This window comes from Choristoneura fumiferana, chromosome 14, assembly GCF_025370935.1.
Source record: "Choristoneura fumiferana chromosome 14, NRCan_CFum_1, whole genome shotgun sequence".
Classification (NCBI taxonomy): Eukaryota; Metazoa; Arthropoda; class Insecta; order Lepidoptera; family Tortricidae; genus Choristoneura; species Choristoneura fumiferana.
Genome location: NC_133485.1, coordinates 19,195,079 through 19,219,804, shown reverse-complemented (window position 1 = coordinate 19,219,804; position 24,726 = coordinate 19,195,079). Strand labels below are relative to the sequence as shown.

At 38.6% G+C, this 24,726-nt stretch overlaps 4 protein-coding genes across 8 annotated transcripts in view; all 4 read left to right on the top strand.

Moving 5' to 3' along the window:
* LOC141435369 (uncharacterized) overlaps positions 1–24,726 on the top strand; it is a 758,872-nt gene that overhangs the window by 209,667 nt on the left and 524,479 nt on the right. The window contains exon 1 of one of the 5 annotated variants that reach the window (XM_074098078.1): positions 714–1,131. The exons of the other annotated variants lie outside the window; for them this stretch is intronic. Within the exon in view, the coding sequence (XP_073954179.1) occupies positions 995–1,131 (137 nt within the window). The 5' untranslated portion in view covers positions 714–994. Of the gene's footprint in view, positions 1–713; positions 1,132–24,726 lie in introns of those variants that run through there. 5 annotated transcript variants of the gene reach the window in all.
* On the top strand, positions 8,703–16,426 carry LOC141434934 (pheromone-binding protein 2-like). The gene is made up of 6 exons (XM_074097419.1): positions 8,703–8,851; positions 9,279–9,459; positions 10,559–10,734; positions 14,502–14,642; positions 15,118–15,295; positions 15,509–16,426. Exons 1-6 carry the CDS (start codon positions 8,726–8,728, stop codon positions 15,688–15,690), a joined length of 984 nt encoding a protein of 327 aa, XP_073953520.1. The 5' UTR covers positions 8,703–8,725; the 3' UTR covers positions 15,691–16,426.
* Positions 17,428–19,566, top strand: LOC141435381 (pheromone-binding protein 2-like). The gene is made up of 3 exons (XM_074098102.1): positions 17,428–17,599; positions 18,279–18,456; positions 19,363–19,566. Exons 1-3 carry the CDS (start codon positions 17,468–17,470, stop codon positions 19,506–19,508), a joined length of 456 nt encoding a protein of 151 aa, XP_073954203.1. The 5' UTR covers positions 17,428–17,467; the 3' UTR covers positions 19,509–19,566.
* On the top strand, positions 21,525–24,337 carry LOC141435383 (uncharacterized). The gene is made up of 3 exons (XM_074098105.1): positions 21,525–21,697; positions 22,459–22,636; positions 23,881–24,337. Exons 1-3 carry the CDS (start codon positions 21,566–21,568, stop codon positions 24,024–24,026), a joined length of 456 nt encoding a protein of 151 aa, XP_073954206.1. The 5' UTR covers positions 21,525–21,565; the 3' UTR covers positions 24,027–24,337.

The window sequence follows — 24,726 nt, the reverse complement described above, 5'->3', positions numbered from 1 at the left end:
GAAGTGTAACCAATACAATGCGTCATCCAAAACTGCATGTGGCAAATGGCACAGCACATAAGCGACGCCATGAATTCTAAACACCTCTCAGCCGTAAGGGGTTTAAGATTTATTACTCCCAACTTTGCCCCTAATACAATCCGTAATAACCTCTTACTCTTACTCGAAGAAACTGAAAAGGACGATGGTATCGATATTGCAAACGTAGCACATGGAGTAGGCACGACAAGGGGGATCTTTAATAACGCTATTTTCCGAAGGGAACTACACAATGCAACGGATTGCTCAGCTACAATTATACATTTTGCGTTCCTTTTGTATTCTAACATATAGCCTTTAAGCATATTTTGCAATGAGTAACAATCTGCTGGGGTAATCTTTGCATTTTCTTTCGTAGTTACTTTCGACTTTAGAGGAACTGTCACAAGGGTGGTTTTAACGCAAGTTTTAGTTGATAGATATGCAGTGCAAGTTATCCATCATTGTTGTAAAATTTAATAAGACTTGTAACTTGAAAGATGGATGCGTCGAGAGGTTATGAAACTTCTGCTGATGCGGATAATTCATAAGCTGTCCAATTTAACACCCTTAGAGCTAAGGGATCCGAAGAAGATTTGCAAAGTTTTCAGTTGCCGACAAGATTTATTGGAGTTAAGTACTTTACTGGACTCAAAACTCTTTGATTCTTTACAGTCAAGGCACAAGGCAAAAACGACCTAAAAATTTAGCTTCAGTGCGAGTTTATATTTAAGGAAAATGTAAAGGAAGCAATGATCGTTAGGACATGAATGTGTTAAAGAAACATATTATACATTAAATATTATTTACTTTTAGTGAAACGAATTACCTACCTCTAAAACGAGATTATCCTTCAGTGAGTTTGTGTAAATGTGTCCCGTGAAAATTTGATCATTTGAAATCATTTTGCCCCACGTTGAAATCATTTTGCCCCACCCTGAGCTCAGTTTGCCCCGCGCTCGTGCTAGTGCTTGTGATGGCCGAGCATTGGTCGTGGCTGACCGGTGCGGAGGCGGGGGAGTACACGTACAGCCCCCCCACGCGGCCGTCGCGGCCCCCCCATCGGCCACTCGTCAAGGTGGCCACTAGTGCACATCTCCATACGATTGCCAGGTAAGTGATAATTCAATTATAAGTAATGTTTTATGCCACGCTATAGGTATAATCTTCTCATAATTGATTGTACGGAAATTCGTCGAAGAACTAAAGTCACTGACATAGCTGGAAAAATATGCAAATTGAAGTGGCAATGGGCGGGCCACATCGCTCGAAGAACAGATAACCGTTGGGGGAGAAAAGTCCTCGAGTGGCGACCACGAACCGGAAGACGAAGCGTTGGCAGGCCTCCCACCAGGTGGACTGACGACATCGTGAGAGTAGCGGGAAACCGGTGGATGCAAGTGGCGAGCAGTTAGTTTAGCCTTTGTCCAGCAGTGGACGTCTTCGGGCTGATGATGATGATGATGAATTGATTGTAGCAATATAAAAGACTACGAAAATAAAGACCACACCCTTCTGCCAGAAGTCGGCGTACGGGACATCTGCTGGTGCTTCGCCGGCACTTGGAGTCTAAAAGAGCTGTGAGCCCTTTTAGATATATTACAATAATAATGTGATATAACTTTGAAGCCGTGGTGGCCTAGTGGTTTGACCTATCGCCTCTCAAGCAGAGGGTCGTGGTTCAAACCCCGGCTTGCACCTCTGAGTTTTTCGAAATTCATGTGCGGAATTACATTTGAAATTTACCACGAGCTTTGCGGTGAAGGAAAACATCGTGAGGAAACCTGCACAAACCTGCGAAGCAATTCAGTGGTGCGTGTGAAGTTCCCAATCCGCACTGGGCCCGCGTGGGAACTATGGCCCAAGACCTCTTGTTCTGAGAGGAGGCCTGTGCCCAGCAGTGGGACGTATATAGGCTGGGATGATGATGAACTTTTAACCCCCGACAAAAAAAGAAGAATTTTATACGTTTGACCGCTATGTGTGTCTGTCTGTGGCACCGTAGCTCTCGGGTGGACCGATTTGAATGTTTTTGACATATTCAACTTTGAAGTGACAAAGTCGGGGTTTTCCAACATTTTGTTAGTTAGGTTTTATACTTTGGAATGATAACCAATTGCAGTACAATGACGAATCCTCTTGATCATAGGTGCTGACTAATGATGATTCGATGAAATGCGTGGTGATCACACACTGTACAGTCGAGCAAAAATTTGATCGAAAATATCTGAACACCACTCTATTGTTGTATTCAGATATTTTTGGTCAAATTTTTGCTCACAAGTTTACAAACTCGACTGTAGGTACCGAAAAACAACATACAGAACGAAATGCTTTAAAGCAGAACCAACTGTGTTAAAAATAAAGTTGTGTTAAATACATGTGATGTATACATATCGTTTAATAATATTGTAAATCTGTTTAAAAAAATATTACTTGTTCAGTTTCTTGCCGGATTCTTCTCAACAGAGGTTTTTTCGAACCGGTGGTAGATTTTTTTTTGACATTCATAAGTGCTTGTTATAGCCTAAATTGAATAAAGATATTTTGACTTTGACTTTGAAAGAAACTATATTTTTTGTCTGTTAACTCCTAAGTTTTCTGTTCATGTATATGTGGGGTTGTGCTTTTCTTTTTGCCGCACGTAATTATGACTTTTCACCTAGATACCTCCATCCATCCCAGCCTATATACTTCCCACTGCTGGGCACAGGCCTCCTCTCAGAACAAGAGGGCTTGGGCCATAGTTCCCACGCGGGCCCAGTGCGGATTGGGAACTTCACACGCACCATTGAATTGCTTTGCAGGTTTGTGCAGGTTTCCTCACGATGTTTTCCTTTACCGTAAAGCTCGTGGTAAATTTCAAATGTAATTCCGCACATGAATTTCGAAAAACTCAGCGGTGCGAGCCGGGGTTTGAACCCACGACCATCTGCTTGAGAGGCGATAGGACAAACCACTAGGCCACCACGGCTTACCTACCTAGATACCTATTCTTTATTAAGCTGGTCAGGCATGAGTTCGCATAGCATACATACATTCTTCTATTTAATAAGCTAAGTATTATTGATATGACGAGTTTAAATTCACCCAGAGAAATGTTTTTTACACTTACTTTTACACGAACTAAAGGTAATTCTAGTTTTGAAATTATAGCCTTACTTTTTGTAGTTTCAAATACTTATCATATCCCTAGAATTGCTTTAGTAATAAATTCAAATATTATTATCATGAAATATTGGGCAATTCTCGACGGCATTTATTTTATTTACAAACCAAAGTCACTTGAGCATTCATAAATTTACTTCTAATTCAATATGATCCTTAAGACAAAGGCATAGCAGCCACCAAATATTTAAAAAGAGGAAAAGTTATTGCTGTAACTTTTCCTTTATTTTGACCTGTGACTTTTAACTTTTGCTATTACTTTGTAGTTTATTTCCACACAATAAGGTTTCATATTGTTCAACTTGACAGCGATATTTTCTTTTGCTAATGATGTTAAAGTACAAACATAGGTTTGCAGTCAGAATAGTGATTTTAGCTCGAGGGCTTTGTAAGTTGAACTGCAAGTTAAAGTTTGTAATGCAGTTGTTGCAAACCGTTGACAGGTTGATGTATTATTGCTGTTCCTCTGAGGAATTCATTTAAACTTAATGCATGGAAGCCATACATATTTCATACGAATGCTTCGTTGTTTATTTTCATAATTGGTACTTATAATGGTAGCTTTATTTTAAGTCCTTACAAAAGTAATTTTTAAACAACAACTAGGACGAAAAACTTAACCGTTTAAGTTGGAAAATGTTTATAAATTCAAAGTTCAATATTTCGAAAACGGCTGAACAGATTATAATGAAACTTAGCTAAGAACCACCGCAAGGAAACACGTTTTCAAGTACAAGAAACTGCATCAAAATTGGTCCATTCGTTTGAGAGTTATGATGGCACAGACAGACAGGCAGATATTGGCGTCAAACTTATACCACCCCTCCTTTTAATCCCCGACGCAAAAAGAGGGGTGTTATAAGTTTGACTGCTATGTGTGTCTGTGTGTCTGTCTGTGGCACCGTAGAGCTAAGCTTAACTAAGAACTCTCTTAAGCGGGTCGACCGATTTGAATGCGGTTTTTTATTTGAAATCTGGTTTTCTAGCGATGGTCCTTAGATATGTTTCATCAAAATCGGTTCAGCCGGGTTTTCCAACTTTATGTTGGTTAGGTTATTAACCACCGATGCAATATCCTAACCAACAAAATGTTGAAAAACCCGTTACATTTCCACTTCAAAGTTCAATATCACAAAAACGGCTAAATCTATTTTGATAAAACATGTATAAAACCATTGCTAGAAAAACCTGCTTTCAAATAAAAAAAACCGCATTCAAATTGGACCACCCGTTTAAGAGCTACGGAGCCACAGAGAGACACACAAACAGACACACATAGCAGTCAAACTTATAACATCCCTCTTTTTGCGTTGGGGGTTAAAAATGTAATTTTTGTGATTTTTCAACTTTTCTTATTAAGTACCACAGAATAAGCAAGTTTATGGTTCATCTTCCAATCCACAGATAAAAAAATCACAGATACGCTAAGGGCCCAGAGACAATGAATAATGCCAGCTCTCGAGTCGCGTCACGTAGTGTTGCCAGGGGAGAAATAAAAATAAATAAATCTCAAACTTCTCTATATGCAAATTCTTATATCTCACGTTATTGTTTCGTCGCAGGTGTTTGTTTGCGATGCGTATGTTTATGTGCGTTTCAAATTTAAAAGAAAAATGCGGAAGGGTGTCTCGTAATAAGCTTGGGTGTGTTTACATATTATTATGGAGAGAATAAATAAATTTACAAACGGAAATTACTTGAAAATAAATTTGCTTAAAATAATAATGGTTGTTTTTAAAATATTTGAAATTCATTTATTCGCGCGTATAGCGCCTTGTACAAGGTCAGTCCGGCTACCACCATCTTGGTCAGCTGTGTGGTCGAAACGTCGAGGTAAATGTTACTGTGTGTTGTTCAGCGTGATAAGTCCAGTTTGTGGTATTTTAATTACCGCTTGCCACTTTATTTCTTATAGAAAAAAAAACAATAAATTCACAATAGGCATTATCCGTAGCTTAATTAATTACAGATTGTTATTGGCATTCAATTATTGTTTTTTTAAAGTTGTAAAACCCCCGACTTTGTCACTTAAAAGTTTAATATCTCATAAACGGCTAAACCGATTTTGATTAAACATTTCTAAGGACCATCGCTAGAAAACCTTATTTCAAATAAAAAACCGCATTTAAATCGGTCTACCCGTTTAAGAGCTACGGTGACACAGACAGACACACATCACACTGATACACAGACACGCATAGCGGTCAAACTTATAACACCCCGCTAGTAGCTACACCCGGGGTTAAAAAGGAAAAACTAGTCTATTTAGTAGCCTAGACCTCTGTTAGATAAACTCCTCGGGATCCATAGCTGTGATTATCTATTTTGAACAGGTGCCACTCTTGAAATGTGGGTAAGTTACGTAACAGATTTCTAGACAACTAGACTATTGTTGCATACAAACTCATCTAGGAATAATCAGAGTTAATGTGACAGGGTTCTTAACTGACTTACCGATTACGAGACCGCGTCCTAATTTAACAGTCAACCTTGTATTTCTCGCATTTTTCTGCTGTCACGGCCTTACGAAAACACGCGTCCGACATTTTTCCTGCCCGTAGAACTGTCAAACTGTTCATTACAGCTGACAGATGGTGGCCTGAAGATTAATGACAGAAGTTATTCGATTAGCGAAGCACTGGCGCTGGCGTGAGCCCAATTATTGTACACTAATGACAGGTAATGACAGTTGAATTGTATCGTTTATTTGACAATGATTTGACTTTTGAAAATGATATGGTAATGAATATTAAAACGCTGTTTGGTTTTGGAGCTGATGCGATCCTTTATTTACTGGTAGAGATCCCTTGAAGGGATAAGTCCGCCTTTGTACAAGTATCTCAAACTTTGACAATTGTTTTTTGTTTCTTTTCTTTTGTTAGCCCCCGACGCAAAAAGAGGGGTGTTATAAGTTTGACCGCTATGTGTGTCTGTCTGACTGTGGCACCATAGCTATTTAACGGCTGAACCGATTTGAATGTGTTTTTTATTTGAAAGCAGGTTTTCTAGCGATGGTTCTTAGATATGTTTAATTAAAATCGGTTCGGCCATTTATGAGATATTAATTTTGAAATGTTAATGTCGGGGGTTTATCAAACTTTTAAGTGGGTTAGGTTGTGTTTAATGTTATGATGTATTTTGCGAAGCGTTGGCAGGCCTTCCACCAGGTGGACTGACGACATCGTGAGAGTTGCGGGAAACCGATGGATTCGAGTGGCGAGTTGTCGTTCATTGCGGCGTTCTAAGGGGGAGGCCTTTGTTCAGCAGTGGACGTCTTGCGGCTGATGATGATGATGTATTTTAGGCTTTTTGAATAAATATTATTTTATTATTTATTTATGTTCAAAATGGAAGCTATCACTAGCTCTTTCCGTAACCATCAGCTGCACAAACCTTCTTCGTTTTCATCATGAACAGTAATCACTTAATTATGTTTCAAGAGAAGATGAGTTGCACGTTTTTAAACGTTTACACGCTCCGTGGATGTATTTAATGTGTTCTATTTGTTTTGATCACGAAAGGATTATTTCTTTGCTTTTATGATAAATACTAGCTTTTGCCCGCGGCTTCGCCCGCGTGGAATTCGGTTATCACGCGCTGTTCCTTCGGGAACTGTGCATTTTCCGGAATAAAAAGTAGCCTATGTCACTCTCTGGTCCATTAACTATATCTATGCCAAAAATCACATCGATCCGTCGCTCCGTTTCGACGTGAAAGATGGACAAAACAAACACACACACTTTCGCATATATAATATTAGTATGGATTTAGCGGTAAAGTTTTTGTTTTACTTACAGCCAACAGCCCTCTTGTTCTGAGAGGAGGCCTCTGCCCTGCAGTGGGACGTATATAGGCTGGGATGATGATGATGATAGTAAATTTATTTTAAAAATAACGAAATGGTGTTACTTAAATTTTTAACCAGCACGTTCGCAATTATTTCACCTCCCCTGTTAAAATGCCGGTGCCTTTCGCCCTAAGCCATATATCATGGTCCGACGTGTGGGCAAGTGATTCCGGACCCAATGACGCGTGGGATGGGAAACGTGGGCGGAATACTTACGTTATTGTGTTTAAAAAGAAAAGTAAATAGTTTTAAACCATTGAAGAAAAGTTCGATTGCGTTAGAAAATATTCCATCGATGTTCGAAAACTGACGTTGATGACGACCACAAACCGGAAGACGAAACGTTGGCAGGCCTCCCACTGCGTACTGACGACATCACGAGAGTTGCGGCAAAACGGTGGATGCAAGTGGCGAGTTGTCGTTCATTGTAACGTTCTAAAGCTTGAAACACACAGAGCGCAGTGGCGAGGCGGTGCGGCGCGGCGCGAAGGCGGTTGTCAACTTGTAATATTCGAGCTAACATGAAAGAGGGCACACAGACCGCGCGGGAAATAAGCGTGGCGCGGTATTGTCTTCTTTCACGTTAGCTTGAATGGGCTGCGGCTCCACTGAGGCGGAGACGAGCGGAGCGAAGAGGAGACGTGTAGGTATCAACCAATCCCTACACGTCTGATGATAATGAGGCGGGGACGAGATGTAGATTTAACTAAATTGATTCGTCGATCCGTACACGTCTCCTCTCCTCTCCGCTCGCCTCCGCCTCAGCCTTGCAAGCGGTACCGCCTCCGCGCCGCGCCGCACCGCTCTACCTCCGCCGTCAGTGTGTTTCTAGCTTTAGAGGCAGATTTTTGTTGAATAGTGGACGTCTTTCAGATGATGATGATGATTATAAGTTAAAAATTATCTTGATTAAGTGTTTAGCTTAGTTTATTGATATCAAAATAAAAGGAATCGCTAAATTTAAACTAAGTTTAGCAATGTAAATTCAACATTTTCTACCAAGTGGCCATAAAATATTAAATTTACTTGCAGCTTTAATTGCTGTTTCTTAACAAAATGGAATGCAATCATCCAGAACGTAAATAATAATAATAAATAAATATAAATATCATGGGACACTTGACACCAATGACCTAGTCCCAAACTAAGCAAAGCTTGTACTGTGGACACTAGCCAACAGATAAACATACATAATAGATAAATACATACTTAATACATCATCCAAGACCCGAGAACAAACTTTCGTATTATTCATACAAAGATCTGCCCCGGCCGGGAATCGAACCCGGAACCTCAAGCTTCGTAGTCAGGTTCTCTAACCACTTGGCCATCCGGTCGTCAAACGTGACCTTACTTTCTTATTTCCAAACGTAAATCTGTACAGATCAAATATTTTAAATGTTGACAGCGTTTAAATTCATTGCCAGTAGAACCTTAACGAGCTAACTTACAGACAACCTTCATATCATCAACGTCCAACTCCCGCCCACTAATCATGACTAGCAACCATTAGTCCACCACCATACTTAACTTAACCACCAAGTAAACACTAAAAGCACCTCTATTACCTTCACCAAGAGCGTATACCTCTACCTCATTATTATGAGAGGTAATGATGGAGAATAAAGAGCCGAAAAAAAATCTGTCTATGATATAATAGAGTGCTGATGTTTTGTCACTATTGTAAGCATCATGGCGTCGACGTGGCTGGTCTGTGTGGTGTTGGTCGCTGGAAGCCACCTGGTGGCAGGGACGGCTGAAATCATGAGTCATGTGACTGCCCATTTTGGGAAAGCCTTGGCGGAATGTCGGGAAGAGGTGAGCAGATTTTCTCAATCAACTTTGCGGTAACTTGATAAAGAAGATCGGGAACTGGTGAGCTCCAACTATAACCAACCAACTACAATCCAATTTCTAATCGTTCTAGTTTTTAACCTTTATCAACATAACGTTTTAGATCTACACAGAGATTCACCACGCATCGTTTTATTACGTTTTAAAATACTTTTTGGCTACTTCTCCCTCCAGCAGATACCTTTCCGGCATAAAAAGTTGCCTACATCAATAAAAAATGCCTAGATTTCATTCAAAAGTTTTTCGGAATGGATTCGGGAGTTCCAAAGATAGAGATTGATTGTGTCAGAGAACAACACATAAAGCTTACCTCTTTAACAAATTGGTGTAGATTTAGACAGCATAGTCCTTTATTAAATCAACATTGCTCATGATCTCCTATAATTTATAGTCAGGCTTGTCTCCTGCGGTCCTGGAGGAGTTCCAACATTTCTGGCGCGAGGATTTCGAAGTGGTACATCGTGAACTTGGCTGCGCCATCCTGTGTATGAGCAACAAGTTCTCGCTGATGCAAGATGACGCTCGCATGCATCATGAAAATATGCATGACTACGTCAAGAAGTTCCCTCAAGGTACAGTTTTTTCAACGAACCTAAAGGTGTTGGACCTATGTATACTATGTTGTTTTTCCCTGAAGATTATCAGAGAAGAAACGACTTTGTCGTATTTGTTGTTCGGTGTCCATTGCGCCACAAGTACCTGTCCGCATTTGAGCGGTTTAGCTGCAGTCTCTCTTAGTCACCCATAAAATTTATTAATAGTATTGGGTTCACTTCCATGCTTAGAAATACACTGCAGGGCTTTGAACCCGGCAAGTGTGAAATTGCATCGCGTGCGGGCGCATTACTTTCCAACTGCAATATGAGTCCGTGAAATTATGCGTTATGCTTAATCTAGACGTTTGCACGAAAAGAACTAGGATTTATAGTCCTGAAGTTTGGAAATTTCTGGAAAATTATATTAGCAAAAGACAAGACATTTCATGGGAAGAACATGCTTCAAAATGCTTTTTATTGGGCATTAACAAAATGTAATCAATTAAAATTTCATAAATGTTGAATACGTTTTTTGTTTATACATTTGGATGGAATAGAAAAGGCTACAGTTACTATTGATAGTTAAAAATTTTATAAGACATTCCGTTGTGCAATATACTATGACATTAATCATACAATTAAACATATGGGTTTATCTACCCGTTGACATGATCCAAATTTTTGAACTTCGCCCATAGTATTATGTATTCTTCTTCCAGCGCCAATCCATTACAAGAGGTTGGCCGTTAGCTCTAAAGATTTATCCCTTTTTTTTCCCCAGTTTCGCTTCACCGTGACAAAAGCCGCCACGGTTACTAAGCCAATCCCCTCCCCAGTCAGATATTAGCCACCGGCTAGTTAATACACGAATGAATTGACTAGCCGTTGTTGCCCAGGATGCACCAGGCCCAGACGCTTCACTTTTCCACCCCATGAGGCCGAAGCCTCGGATAGTAGGAAGTTGTAACGCTCGAGCACGCGAGGAGGAATCCTTCATTGCACCCCTAAAGATTTATCCCTGTCTTGAGCCATCCGGAACAGTTGCTCTGCACTGTGACTGATGATAAATATTTATAGCATGTCCATATTAACCAAGACATTGAAAAACAATTTTAAACTCAACATGATATTACAGGTGAAGTCCTCTCAGCAAAGATGGTGGAGCTGATTCACAACTGTGAGAAACAGTATGACGATATTAAAGACGACTGCGACAGGGTGGTCAAAGTAGCTGCGTGCTTCAAAGTAGATGCGAAGAAAGCGGGCATCGCTCCAGAAGTGGCGATGATTGAAGCTGTCATGGAGAAATACTAAGATGACATTGTATCTCCAATAGCTTAAGAACCATACGTAACTAATGATAGTGTTAGAAACTGCAAAGTTCAAAGGATTAATGACATAGTTTTAGATACAGATGAATGAAAGCATCGAAAAAGAAATTGGATTTTGAATGACAAAGAATATTTTTTCGGATGTAATGACATTGATGGTCAGAAAACAAATACAAATTAAATATTGAGTTAAGTGTATGAATGTCACTTAAAAAAACGCTCATGGCAAAGTCTTTATCTGTTTCAGTTCTCTGTCATTCAGATCAAGGCTCTCGCTTTTGGTGTCTTGGCATTAGCTTGATAAAATTGAGTATGATTTCTTTAATTGATTTATGATTTGTACCAATTAATTACTGACGTGGCCGTATAAAAAGAGATGCAACTGCTGACTTCGAAAGAGGAGAAATAAAGAAAATCATAAACCTTATTTTCTGTTGCTACTACGTTTACTATTGCCTTAAGGATCTTGGGGAATAAATCTTTATTCGATTGCAATAAAGTGTTGAAGCAGCTGTTGTAATAATATAAAAGGGATGTAACTGCTGACTTCTATTTTGGGAAAATCAAGAAGATCTGAGTCTTATTTCCTATTGTTCTTACCAAGAGCCATTGCAATTAGAGTCTTAGGAATTCAGTTTGCTATTTACGGATGCTTTCGCATTTTTTCCTGGTTTATAGTCGAGTTTACAAATCGTTTATTAGTTTCATTCAATACATTTACTGCAAAATACTAATGTTTTTTTTTATTATCGTCCCGTTGTACATCAATACCTACATGTATAATATTTGTTACACCATTAAAGTCATAATTGGATGTTCAACAATAACATACTGACCATACATAGAATTTCGTTGGGTTTTATTTAGAGGATAATCTATGAGACTAATCACAAATACTTTTTGGTTGAACTATCCCTCATAAATTTTTAAGTTATTTCGACATGGGTATGATTTTATCGATCACCTAATAATCGCATTTTTGGTCACCTAATAAATAATATTTGTTCCTAAAATAGCAGATCTGTCACCTAAATTGAATCACCAAATAATATTAAAACGGTTACCTAATGAGCTTATTTTTTTTCTTATATTGGTTTTAGTTTTTACAACGGTTTTTAAACGCTTTATCTCATAAATATACATCAGAAAACAACCAAATATCAAACAAATAACAAATGATGAAGCCAAAGATCAAGAAGTCGCAAGATAGTAACCAGCGACGGTTTAGAGAAACCGATAAGAAAACCAGAATAGGTATTAGCAAAAACGGAAAAGTGCAAAACCAGACACAAAAAAAAAACATATGACACAATATCATCAACATACAGGAACTTAGTATCGAAAAAACCTACTTTTATGCAGCCATAACTTTTTTGACACAAAGATTTGGGACTACCTGCCATAGTAAAAGTTTTAGAACTTAGAATAAGCTATCCAGTGACATATCGCTTGTCCTTATTGGTCATTAGGGCAATTAGCCCACCCTCCTTTCAATCTCACAAACCTTTCGGTCAAAATTATTGAAATTTGTGATGCCAACGTTGTCACAATCCAGCGCGGAAATGCAGCCAGCCTTATGGGCACTTCCGCAGGGACAAGCCTTATGGGAAATTGTAGTTATATGTAGTTAGGTTGTTTGTTAGCATTGTCTTTATGATGCCAGCCAGCACCCCTAAAATTCGCTCAAAGCGTTTTCGCTTGTCCTTTGTTATCCGGACAGCCTGAGGAATGGAACGCTCTGCCTGCGTCTGTATTTCCTAATCGCTACAATTTGGCCGTCTTCAAATTTAGAGTGAAAGGGCATATACAAGGTGTTAATTAAATAACTGAAAACCTCAGACATCCCTAAAATATTTTTAAATTTTAAGTTAGTTCATTGCATTTATTTTTCAAGACCTTCTTTATTTTAAAAGATAATCGTGGGTTTTGCTAACTTAGTAATTCTACTTAATTTCTAACTCTACACTCATAATTTGTATTTATCAGATGCGCTTTGACAGCAAAACGGCCAGTATTAAATCATCGATATAGTATGCAACCTCGCTAAATATTTAATGGCGCCTGTTGCAGTTGGGCACAATAAAAAAAGGTCAAAGTCAAAGTCAAAATATCTTTATTCAATTTAGGCCAAAACAAGCACTTATGAATGTCAAAAAAAAAACTACCACCGGTTCAGAAAACCCTCTGTTGAGAAGAATCCGGCAAGAAACTCAACGAGGTATATTTTTTTAAACAGACTTACAAGATTATGAAATGATATCTATACATCACAAGTATTTAACACAACTTTATTATTAACACACCTATTCGCTATTTGAAGGGATCGCTAATGCGGATCGGAATTATTTCCAAATATCCCTGTCCATGATATAATCATTAACTTTATAATACGCCTTAGATATTAATGTCTTCTTGACAATAGATCTGAATTTTGTATCTGTTTCATTTATAATATTTTTTAGAATTTTATTATAAAAGCGTATGCACTTTTTGGTTTTAGCCAGTCAGTTCAGGTATTAAAGAACACAAACACAACCTAATTTAAAACAGTATAAGCGATTCTACTCTCGATTTTGAGCAAATAAACAAAACGAACTTCCTGGTTTTCAGTTATTTAATTAACACCTTGTATATTACCTTGTATATTATTTGTGGCCGGATGTAGCTCTAGATAGGGAGATGTGGAGGTCAATAAGGGAGGCATTTGCCCAGCAGTGGGACACACATATAGGCTATTAAAGAAAAAAAAATAGGCAAACGTGCTCCATCTCCAAGTCCAAATCTTCGTTAACCACCAGGCAGGACTGTGATCAAACGCAAGCCTTCCCTAAAAAGCCTTTCCAAGCTTTCCGTCAGTTTTTAATTCAATTACTTATACATTATTTATAACGTCTCGATACTCACAAATACCTATGTCGTTTATGTTTACACTATAAAAACATTGCCGTTTTTAAAAACTTATCGCAGATAGCTCCTTATTTACATAAAACTTGGGCTAGTCATTTAGACAGCAGTTTGCAGACACTGATACGAGTTTTTTCGTTAGCATCTTACATGACCTTTTCGACTATAATAAGATCAAATCAAATCAAAATCAAATCAAATATCATGGGACACTTGACACCAATTGACCTAGTCCCAAACTAAGCAAAGCTTGTACTATGGACACTAGGCAACGGATAAACATACTTATATAGATAAATACATACTTAAATACATATTAAACATCCAAGACCCGAGAACAAAGATTCGTATTATTCATACAAATATCTGCCCCGGCCGGGATTCGAACCCGGGACCTTAAGTTTCGTAGTCAGGTTCTCTAACCACTCGGCCATCCGGTCGACAAACTCCGGTCGAAAAAAAAAGATAAGTAAGTACTCTTAATTCTGAATTCCTAGCACTAAAACTACGTAATATGTTACAAACTACAACAAGTATGACATTGATTATGTATCAATTAAATACACGTAGTTAAACCAGTTAACATCTCATTGTCTTAAGTAAGCATGACCAACTTTAGCCCGTTCATTATTCCTCAAATGACTGACACCGTCAATAATTAAACAGACAGATGGACAATTAAAACATCTGCAATTAAAACACATGCTATAAAAACTGAAGTTGGACTTAACTCAGGTATTGTATCTGACTAACTTGATACAATAGAAGTTGTGGTTACTGCAGGAGACATAAGGCGAAAGCCTGATAATAAAAGTGGTAAGGACGAAACAGTCTGCGATATAGCTGAAGATGCTGAAACAGAAGGAGTTATTGTTGTTCGCAGTGGTGTGCCTAAGTTTGACACAGATGGTGGAGCCATCGCAGGATGTCATAAAAGGCATGTGTTTGAACTTTGGAAAGGGACTTGAGGAATGCAAAAAAGAGGTGAGTATTGTACGATCAGGGTAAGGTCACAACGAAACGCAGCGTGGCACATTTTATTACGAGAATTCATCGAATAACTACGCGCTGAGGAACTGTTTTAATACAATGTGTCACGTCGCATCTGTGTCATCATGATCGTAACAGCCTAAAATGTCACAGTTGCACAAAGACCTCCAGGTATCTATCGCATCTGTGAGTGTGTGATCCTAATATCATCAAAATTGACCGGCAAAGTGAATCTGAAAACTTAATTAACGCCAAATTGCTTAAAATTGGCATAGAGATGCTTGATGATTACTTACGTGCCTTATTTCAAATGATATATTTAAAAGCGTGAGATTTCCGTTCTGTAACAAATTAATAACTAACTTGTTGGATGCTATGCCAAAATGTTCTGTAAAAAATATCATATTTAATTCCGTTTGAACCTAAACTTTGAATAGAATCTAATACATACGTACAAAACAATTTCTAGATGAACCTTCCGGACACAGTCGATGCGGATTTCTATAACTTCTGGAAGGATGACTATGTTCTAACCAACAGAGACACAGGGTGCGCCATAATGTGCCTCTCCAACAAACTGGAATTGGTGTCTGATGGGAAACTGCATCATGGAAACACATTAGACTTTGCCAAACAACATGGAGCTGGTGAGAGAACGATTATTTTAGACAAGGAAAGAAAAAACTTTTATTGCCCAAAAAAAAAAACATGTACATGTTAATTTATTATGTAGCAAAAGGATCAGGCTTCAGCATCAGCGTTCGAGTTAATTCCAGCTCTAGTGATTGACTTAAATTGGTTTAAAACAGAGCATTAAATTTTTTGACATTTATCAATTCCTTTCATTAAACTTATTACAGATGAGACCGTTGCACAGCAACTGGTAGACCTTATCCATACCTGTGAGAAAGCACTGCCTGACTTAGAAGACCCATGCTTGAAAGTGCTGGAATGGGCCAAGTGCTTTAAAATCGAAATCCACAAGTTGAACTGGGCGCCTACTATGGATGTGCTAGCGGGAGAGATGCTTGCCGAAATATAAGAGTTAAGGATCCAGCAAAACTAGCGTAATTTTTTTCAGTTGTTCCTAAAATGAGTCATGTAATTTACTCTGTATTCTGTTACGATCCACCCCATAACCTAGCAGGTAAAGAAAAATTCGTTTGCTTTACTTTGACGAGAATTGTATAAGACTAAAAACCACTTAGCCGTGATTTTGCTATTACATCGAGTTTTCCGAAAAAAGTATATCTTATTTATGAGCCGTCAATGGCCTTTTGATTCTTTTGGGGTTACGGTTCTCTTGGGGACGATGAGCGCTTACTATCAGACTTGACTCTTCCTCGTTTGTTTCTCTTTTTAATACAAAAAAGCGACTCACAACTTAAAAAAATTACCACAGTTAACTTAAGGTTTCTTGAGCATAAACCAAAACGCTGCAACACGAGATAAGCGGTTCCACTTCCAACTGCCACTGTCCAAGAGACCACTTCTCAGACGTTTATCTTAAGGTTGTTATAGCTAGGCGTTATGTATTATGGTCAAAAGAACCTAACTTTACAAGGAACTTGGTCACCGTAATGATATAAATGAGCTGGTAGCTTGATGACAACGAAAGGTACAGGCAACAAAGTATGGCTGAACACTGGACTGGCGAGAAATTGGTACTCTGTAACTAACAGTAGATTTTAAGTTCAATTCTTAATATTTTCAGATGGTGTAATAATTAATGATGGGGTTTTTTATTAGAGATTAATAAAGATGTTATTGTTTCGTCATCTCTTTTTTTTATCAAATTCATACCGGTATGGTATTCTCTAAGCCTCGACTGCGGGCCCAGTGCTACGTTCAGAGACATCCATAACTTTAAAAAATCGCTAGAGATTAAACGGAATCAGGAGTCTTGACGATAGTCGTGCGTTATTCCGAAACATTTAGACGCTTAAGTTACGCTTTTTTCGTAATGTTTGATTTGAAACACTTCGAACAAAATCTATTGAAAAAATGCTGGGAAAAACATTTACAGTGGCTTTCAGTCACGTTCCTAATTACCTTCTGAAATATTCCCGTTTCGTTTTAAGACATTTTGAACACTCTCATGACTCGGACACGATAATGCTGAGTGACTCAAGTCGGAGCTTGATTTCCAATAAGCGGCCCGCATCGAATCGGATCTGAAAGAATTTTACAATCTTTAAACAATACTGAACTTAAAGTCTATAACACTAAAGCGCGCGCAGCAGCTTCACCGCAAGCGTCTTCCGCGACACGCGATCGTAGCCGAAAGTATGCTGTGACGCGCGTTCGGCTCCGTTCGCCTGTCGTTGTATTCGATCGGATCATTTCGCCTGTCGGCTGTAGCCGGGTGGCACTATTCATTGGCGACGGCGCGAGGGAGAGCCGATCGTATGCGTATGAGTCGACATAGCGGTAGGACGCGTTCGGTGGTCGGCACGTCCGTTCGTATTCTTTCCGATCAAATGCGGTGCAAGCCGTTCAGTTGAAAACCTGCGGCTTTCACGGCATCCGTTCATGTTGGGACTAGCCGTTACCCGTTCTCTATCCTTTGTCCTTCTCCGGGACTCGAACTATCTGTATCTATACCTACCAAATTTCATCTATTTAAATTGATTCAGCGGCTTAAACGAGATGAGGTAGCATTCAAACAGACTTACAAACTTCTGCATTTGTAATAATATTAATGGGATTGACTTAAAATTGAAACAAGCCGCGCAAATCCTAACAACCCCATAAACATTTCCAATAAACTTGTGAAATCAATTGTAGATTAACGACAAGCGGTAGTTGATAACAGAAACATGCTAGAAATGATTTTCACCAAAATATTGTTGAGTGTTTTGTTTCTGTGTCGAGCATTTAGGGCAGACGACTTATTTGTGGAAAAGATATCGGCTAAGATTGAACTTGCAACTGAAAATTGTGTAGAACAGGTATCATTCATCATCAACATAATCAGTAGGAAGGAAGACGTTTTATTTACTATATTTATGTATTACTGGAATCGTCACTACGGCCCATTCTGTGCTACCTATATAATAGCTATATAATAGCTGTAACTAATTGTCCGTTTCCAGTAAACTTCCCAACATCTATCGAGGACTTACTTTCAAATAGAGGCCTATTTATAATAACGCGGTTTCCAATTAAAAATAAGGTTTTTTATACATACAAAAGTCAACGTGTTACTTAAAAGTGTTCCATAATTAACCCAGCAGTTTTTTGCAGATTTGCTTACGATGTTTTTCTTCCCCATCAAGCTCAAAGTAAATTTAAATCTAATTTCGCACATGAATTCCGAAAATCTCGGAGGTGCGAGTTGGAGTTTGAATCGATCCTCTGAATAAGAAGCCATAGGTCAAACCACTAGGCCACCGCGGCTTCCAGCTTTCGGATAAAAGTGGTTATTTAACCATTAATGAAATCCACGTTACTCACCTCGACACGAACGACAAGCATCAGGCATAGGAGAGGGTGGCGCTACCCGCGACTTGTGTCGGCGGTATCGGCAATTTTTGTAATAAAATTTATATAGGTATACATTCCTCGCATCGAATCTTCGCACATGTTTGGTGCAAACGCAACCTGAATCGAGCTCTATTTCTGTTCTAGCACGGATTTAACAGTGAAGTGTCCAACCAGACAAAGCACTTTTGGGACGAAGATTTTAAACCAACTCCTGAAGTTGGGTGCCTGTATGAATGCATCTTAAAAAGACTGGGGATTATCGATAATAATGGCGATTTGAATCCTCAAGAAATCGATTCTTTATATCGAAATATTGGAACTGGTAACTCTTTCAATTTAATTGCTAAATTTCAATATTGTTTTTATCATCATCATCATCATCCCAGCCTATATACGTCAAACTGCTGGGCACAGACCTCCTCTCAGAACAAGAGGGCTTGGGCCATAGTTCCCACGCGGGCCCAGTGCGGATTGGGAACTTCGCACGCACCATTGAATCGCTTCGCAGGTTCGTGCAGGTTTCCTCACGATGTTTTCCTTCACCGAAAAGCTTGTGGTAAATTTCAAATGTAATTTCGAAAAACTCAGAGGTGCGAGCCGTGGTTGAACCCACGACCCTCTGCTTGAGAGGTGATAGGTCAAACCACTAGGCCACCACGGCTCCTAATATTGTTTTAATAAGGTTTAATTTATACAATCGAAAATTTTACCATCGTCTAGACCACGAGGGTGGCAATCTGGCCCAGATTCCCATTTAGGCGCCCGACCTATTTTTTGTTGGCCAAGTAAAACAAGTATGCGATACCTTATCACCACGGAAAAGCGATAGGGTTATGGGGAAACCTTACCCACTAATGTCTCTTGGACAGGAGTTCCCAAACTGTGCGTCACGACGCCGTGAGGTATCACGAGTCTTAGAGGCGTCACAAAGTAGTTTACTTGGGTCGATTTAATAACTATTCTAAAGCAAGCCGTACTTATTTTCGTTTACAATCGTGTCGCAAAAACCTGAACTGTAAACTATAATTTTTTCATTATAATCATTAACGCCCATTTTAATATTTTATTCTCCATCTATATCTTCAACAAAGAGGACATGGTGGCCCATGAGGGGAAAAAATACATAGCAATAGATAAGTAGCAAAGCAACTCATGAACATGCAGCGGGACGATAACAATGATGGTATGGTACGGTGTATTGAACATTTATAATTCCTTTCTTGTGTAGATGGGGATACACAGTCAAAGTTAAAAGAAGCATTGGCCGCCAACTGCCCGCATAAGATCAAGGACTGCGCTGCAGCTCTTGAATACGCTATGTGCTTTCGTAATCAGTACTTGAAATTGCATCCACAGCCGAAAGTCAGCACTTAACATGAATTGAAACGGTTCGGTTGGTGGTATTTGCAGAGCTTATATTTAGGAGCAATAAAGATATTATGTGAGCAGAGGAACTGAGGTCAAAAAGCCAATTTTTATTATCATCCTATTAATCCTGCAGCAGTGCAAACCAATTCTCAAATCCAAACTTCCCAGTCTGATACAATGTCAGGCCAGTTCTTTTGTATACACGCCCAAATCATCCTACCATATCCCCCGTTGCTGTATATCTAACATGTTTTGAAATTAATTCGGAATATTTCTTAAGATGGTTTAGCTAACTTATTGTCCAAATACGTCTGTAAAGGTTTTTCATTTAGTTTTGAGTTAAAATGCAATCTCGTTTTTAAAGCATAACTGTGGACATTTTTAACCATAAAAAATCCTAAGTAATTTTTATGGTGATTTGTAATGAAACTTACGAATATTCAACCATCTGCCAAAATAAATCGGATGAATTTCAAAACTTTATTTATTAACACTAGACTGGAAATGTCTGCCAGATGCACCCACAGTGTGCACTGAACCAGTGCCGAAGGCAAGGCAGGCCGAGACAGAGACAAAAATAAAGAAAATGTTTATTTATTATTATTATTTTAACTAATAACAGTTAATAGCCGATTATTAGCATGCGAATCATAAAACTAATCAAATCAGATTTTTTAAATATAATTTATAGTAAATACTTACAGACTAAGACATAAACATCTTAACTATAATTTAGGCTATAAACCAAAAACTTTTACTCAACGTTCTCGTTCACCTGGCCCAGTGCCCATAAATCCAGCAGCATTTACCCGTTGTATAGCAACCCCTGCCTCGCAGCCTATGACCGGACTCCCACACCAAAGATCTGGCGTCTACACCCCAAGAACCAGCAGTTTCGACCGCAAAAGGCATGAAATCATAATATGTCTGCTCCAAAGCTGAGTATTTGAGTGCTTTACCGCGCGGCATTTGCAGCCGCGGATCCAACTGACCATCAGAACTTTTCACAGAATTTAGACAGAATAACTGCCCACGAGACCACTTCAGACGTTTATTTTAAGGCTGCCACGGTTGGACGTTATGTATTATGATCAAGAGACCCTTACTTTACAAGAAACCTGGACACTGCCAATGATATAAATGAGCTGGTAGTTCGTTGACAATGAAAGGTACAGGCAAGAAGGTTATTTTGCTGAATACTGGACTGGCGAGGAACTGGAACTCTGTAACTTTAAGTAGATTTAAAGATTAACTCTTAATATTTTAAGATGGTGTAATGGGTTTTTTTATTCAGGATTAATGGAGACGTTTTATTATTTCGTCATTGTTCTTACCGGTATGTTATTCTCTAAGCCTCGACTGCGGAACCAGTGCTACGTTCAGAGACATCAATAACTTTATAAATTCGCTTGGCATAAAACGGAATCAGGAGTCTTGACGACAGTCGTGTGTTAATTCGAATCATTTCAGCAGACGCTTAATTTATCCTGTAAAAGTTTAGGTTTATTATTTCGTAATCTTTAATTTGACACACTTTGAACAAAATCTATGGAAAAAATCCTGGGAAAAACATTTCAGTGGATTTCAGTGATGTTCTCAATTACCTTCAGAAATATTCCATTATAAGACACTGTGGACACTCTCATGCCTCGGACACGATTATGCACGAGTGACTCAAGTCGGAGCATGATTTCCAATAAGCGGCCCACACGCATCGGAACGGACCTGAAAGAATTTTACAATCTAAACAATATGAATCTTGTCTACAGAATTTAAAGTCTATACTCGTATTACCAAAGCTCTCGCAGCAGCTTCACCGCAAGCGTCTTCCGCGACACGCGATAAAGATAAAAGTAATTCATCTAAATCGGTTCAGGGGCTTAAGCGAGATGAGGTAACAACTAATAAACAAATAGGTAGACTTAAAAACATCCGCATTTATAATAATATTAACGGGATTGATTTAAAATTGAAACAAGCCTCGCAAATCCTAACAATCCCATAAATATTTCCATTAGACTTGTGAAATCAATTGCAAACAAGCGGTAGTTGATAACAGAAACATGGTAGAAATTATTTTCACCAAAATATTGTTGAGTGTTTTGTTTCTGTGTCGAGCATTTAGGGCAGACGACTTATTTGTGGAAAAGATATCGGCTAAGATTGAACTTGCAACAAAAAATTGTGTGGATCAGGTATGATTCGTAATCAACATAATCAGCAGGAAAACATTTTATTTACTGCACGTAGGTCTTCCCTAAGGATCGCCACCACGACCAATTCTGTACTACTCGGAGCCTATAGCTTCCTGTAACTAATTGTCCGTTTCCGGTAGACTTTTCGACATCTATCGAGGACTTACTTTCAAATAGACACCTATTTATAATATGACATACAAAAGTCAACGTGTAACTTTTTTTTTACGTGTTACTTAAAAGTGTTCCATCATCAACCCAGCAGTTTTGTGCAGATTACCTCACTATGTTTTCCTTCACCGTCAACCTCAAGGTATTTTTTTCGATACGATGTGCAATTAATAATATCCCTTGTTTAACTGTAACAAAGTTGCATATTTTAAACCGTAATCGTTTCGATACTCAAAACTTTACGAACTAGATTACTACGGCCACTATAACACATTTCACATGGTCCTGTCTGGTGGCATCCGAAACCGTGACTACAATGGAAGCACGGACTCCTGGCAAGAAGTTGCGAGCCTTATCCGTAACCTAAAGGGCAACCTACGAGTATTAGGCTGATTTTCCACCAAAGGTGTGCGAGGACGCATTGCGAGAAATGTGTTTGTCATGAACCAGTAGAAACGCTTAATTTATCTATCCTCGAAAGATGATGATGAAGCATTTATATTAGTTCAATGCAAACACATTCCTCGCATCGCATTTTCGCACATATTTGGTGGAAACACAGCCTTAATCGAACTCTATTTTTGTCCTAGCACGGATTTAAAAGGGAAGTGTCCGATCAAACAAAAAGCTTTTGGGACGAGGATTTCAAGCCAACTCCTGAAGTTGGGTGCCTGGTTGAATGCATCTTAAGAAGAATGGAGATAATCGATATTAATGGCAATTTTAAGTTTGACAAAATCGAACATTTATATCAAGATATTGGAACTGGTAATTATTTTAATTTCATTGTTTAATTTAAATATTGGTTTAATAAGGTTCTATTTATACAATTGAAAATTTTACCATCGTCTAGACCATGAGGGTGTCAATCTGGCCCAAATTCGCACTTACGTGCCGAACCTAATTTTTGTTGCCCAAGTGACAAGAATGCGATACTTTATCACCACGGAAAATCGATAGGGCCATGGGACACCTTACCTACCAAAATCTGTTGGACAGGAATTTTCAAACTGTGCGTCGTGACATCTTGAGATGTCACGATACTTAAGGGTATCACAAAATGGCATAAATTTGGGTCGCTTGCATACTACTCTAAGAGCAAGACGTACCTATTTTCGTTTTCATAAACGTTTCGTTTTTATGCAATTAAATATAATCATTAAAGCTCGTTCAATGTTATCATTAACGCTCATTTTAGTAATTTTATTCTGCACCTATATCTTCACCAAAAAGATAACATGGTGGCCCATGAGGGGAATATATAGCAATAGTGTATGGCCGAAGCTCGAGGAAAAAGTTGTAGTAGTTGAGTTGCTAAGTAGTTGAACTTAAAACACTGCTTAGTTAAACCCACTAAAGTTTTGAATATATCAAAATAACAAGTTATAGTTAAAATGCTCAGCTGTGACTAACGGAGCGGTTTTATTTGGCAACTAAGTAAAAATGCGTCAAATGCAAATATTTAGGTCACATATCAGCAAAATACTGATTGGTTATTTGGAGTCTTTTTGTATTTTTTATTTCAACTCCAAATTTGTTACTTTTACGGGTATCCCGTGAAACCATATCGAAAATACAAACTGAGACATGGATGCACAGAAAAACCAGAAAAAGAGACCAGCGCTGGGAATCGAACCCAGGTCCTCAGCAATCCGTGCTGCGTGCTATAACCCTACACCACCGCTGGACAGGAATTTAGACACGAATTTTTCCTATGCATACATATCTCAGGTTGCTTATTTCTACTACGCTACTTATGCAGCAGCACTAGCGACATCTATGTTTCGCTCTCATCGAGAGACGTCAACATACTTTCGGAACCAACCGCTCACCCAGACAAGAGATGTCGCTACTAAGCAGTTTGTATTTTCGATAGCAAAATACTGTACGATATACTTCGTACAAATAGAAAAAGTAGCAAAGCAACTCATTAACATGTAGCAGGACCATAGCGATGATGGTATTGTACGGTGTATTGAACAATTATCTTTCAATAGTCATTTCTCGTGCAGATGTGGATACAGAGCAAAAGTTAAAAGCAGCAACGGCTTCCAACTGCGCGTCCAAGGTCAAGGGATGTGCTGCAGCTCTTCATTACGTTATGTGTTTTCGCCGCCAGTATTTAAACCTTTACCCGCAGCCGCATGTCCGCATTTAACATGAATTACAACGCTTTGGTTGGTGATATTCGCAGAGCAAATATTCAATAGGAATAGACCTATAATGTGAGCAGAGGAAATGAAGTCAAAAAGCCAATTTTTAATAGCTTATTATAATACCCTATGGCTGTGCAAACCCTTTGCTAAATCCACATCTCCTAGTCTGATACAATGTCAGTCCAGTTCTCTGGTACTCGTATATGTTGTGGACCAAGTAGGTATAGCTTGCCATTATTTATAATGCCCTTATTAATAACTTGGTCCATAACATAAACACGCCCAAATCATCCCACCATCTCTCCCTTTGCTGTATATCGTCCCCTTACAACCAGAATCGCTTATCTGCATGAAATGTAGTTTCGAGAAAACGCATTTAAAGGTTTGCATGCTCTAAAAACCTATAAAAGCTAGTTATACTAAAACATCTCTGTGTTTCTATTTAGATAATTTATCCTTTAATAGGATAGGGCTATGTTATTTACTCTATACTTGCGCTGAGTAGGTTAAAATAGGGCTTTTCTTCAAAAGGTACTGCAGATAAGCGATTTTGCCTGTAGACACGTTTTTTTTTATCTTCTAAACTAGCAAGTTTACGCAGATATATTGGATAAACTATCATTTTAAGTCCATAATTGAAGCATTTTTCGACGAATACAGTGTTAAAATGCTTACATGTTTTATACAATTTAAGTTTTTAGT

Coding starts and splice junctions, on each gene's coding strand:
- LOC141434934 (XM_074097419.1), top strand. CDS start 8,726: ATGGCGTCGACGTGGCTGGTCTGTGTGGTGTTGGTCGCTGGAAGCCAC. Junction 9,460..10,558: donor CGTCAAGAAGTTCCCTCAAG/GTACAGTTTTTT, acceptor ATGATATTACAG/GTGAAGTCCTCTCAGCAAAG. Junction 14,643..15,117: donor TTGAGGAATGCAAAAAAGAG/GTGAGTATTGTA, acceptor AACAATTTCTAG/ATGAACCTTCCGGACACAGT.
- LOC141435381 (XM_074098102.1), top strand. CDS start 17,468: ATGCTAGAAATGATTTTCACCAAAATATTGTTGAGTGTTTTGTTTCTG. Junction 17,600..18,278: donor CTGAAAATTGTGTAGAACAG/GTATCATTCATC, acceptor TTTCTGTTCTAG/CACGGATTTAACAGTGAAGT. Junction 18,457..19,362: donor ATATCGAAATATTGGAACTG/GTAACTCTTTCA, acceptor TTTCTTGTGTAG/ATGGGGATACACAGTCAAAG.
- LOC141435383 (XM_074098105.1), top strand. CDS start 21,566: ATGGTAGAAATTATTTTCACCAAAATATTGTTGAGTGTTTTGTTTCTG. Junction 21,698..22,458: donor CAAAAAATTGTGTGGATCAG/GTATGATTCGTA, acceptor TTTTTGTCCTAG/CACGGATTTAAAAGGGAAGT. Junction 22,637..23,880: donor ATATCAAGATATTGGAACTG/GTAATTATTTTA, acceptor TTTCTCGTGCAG/ATGTGGATACAGAGCAAAAG.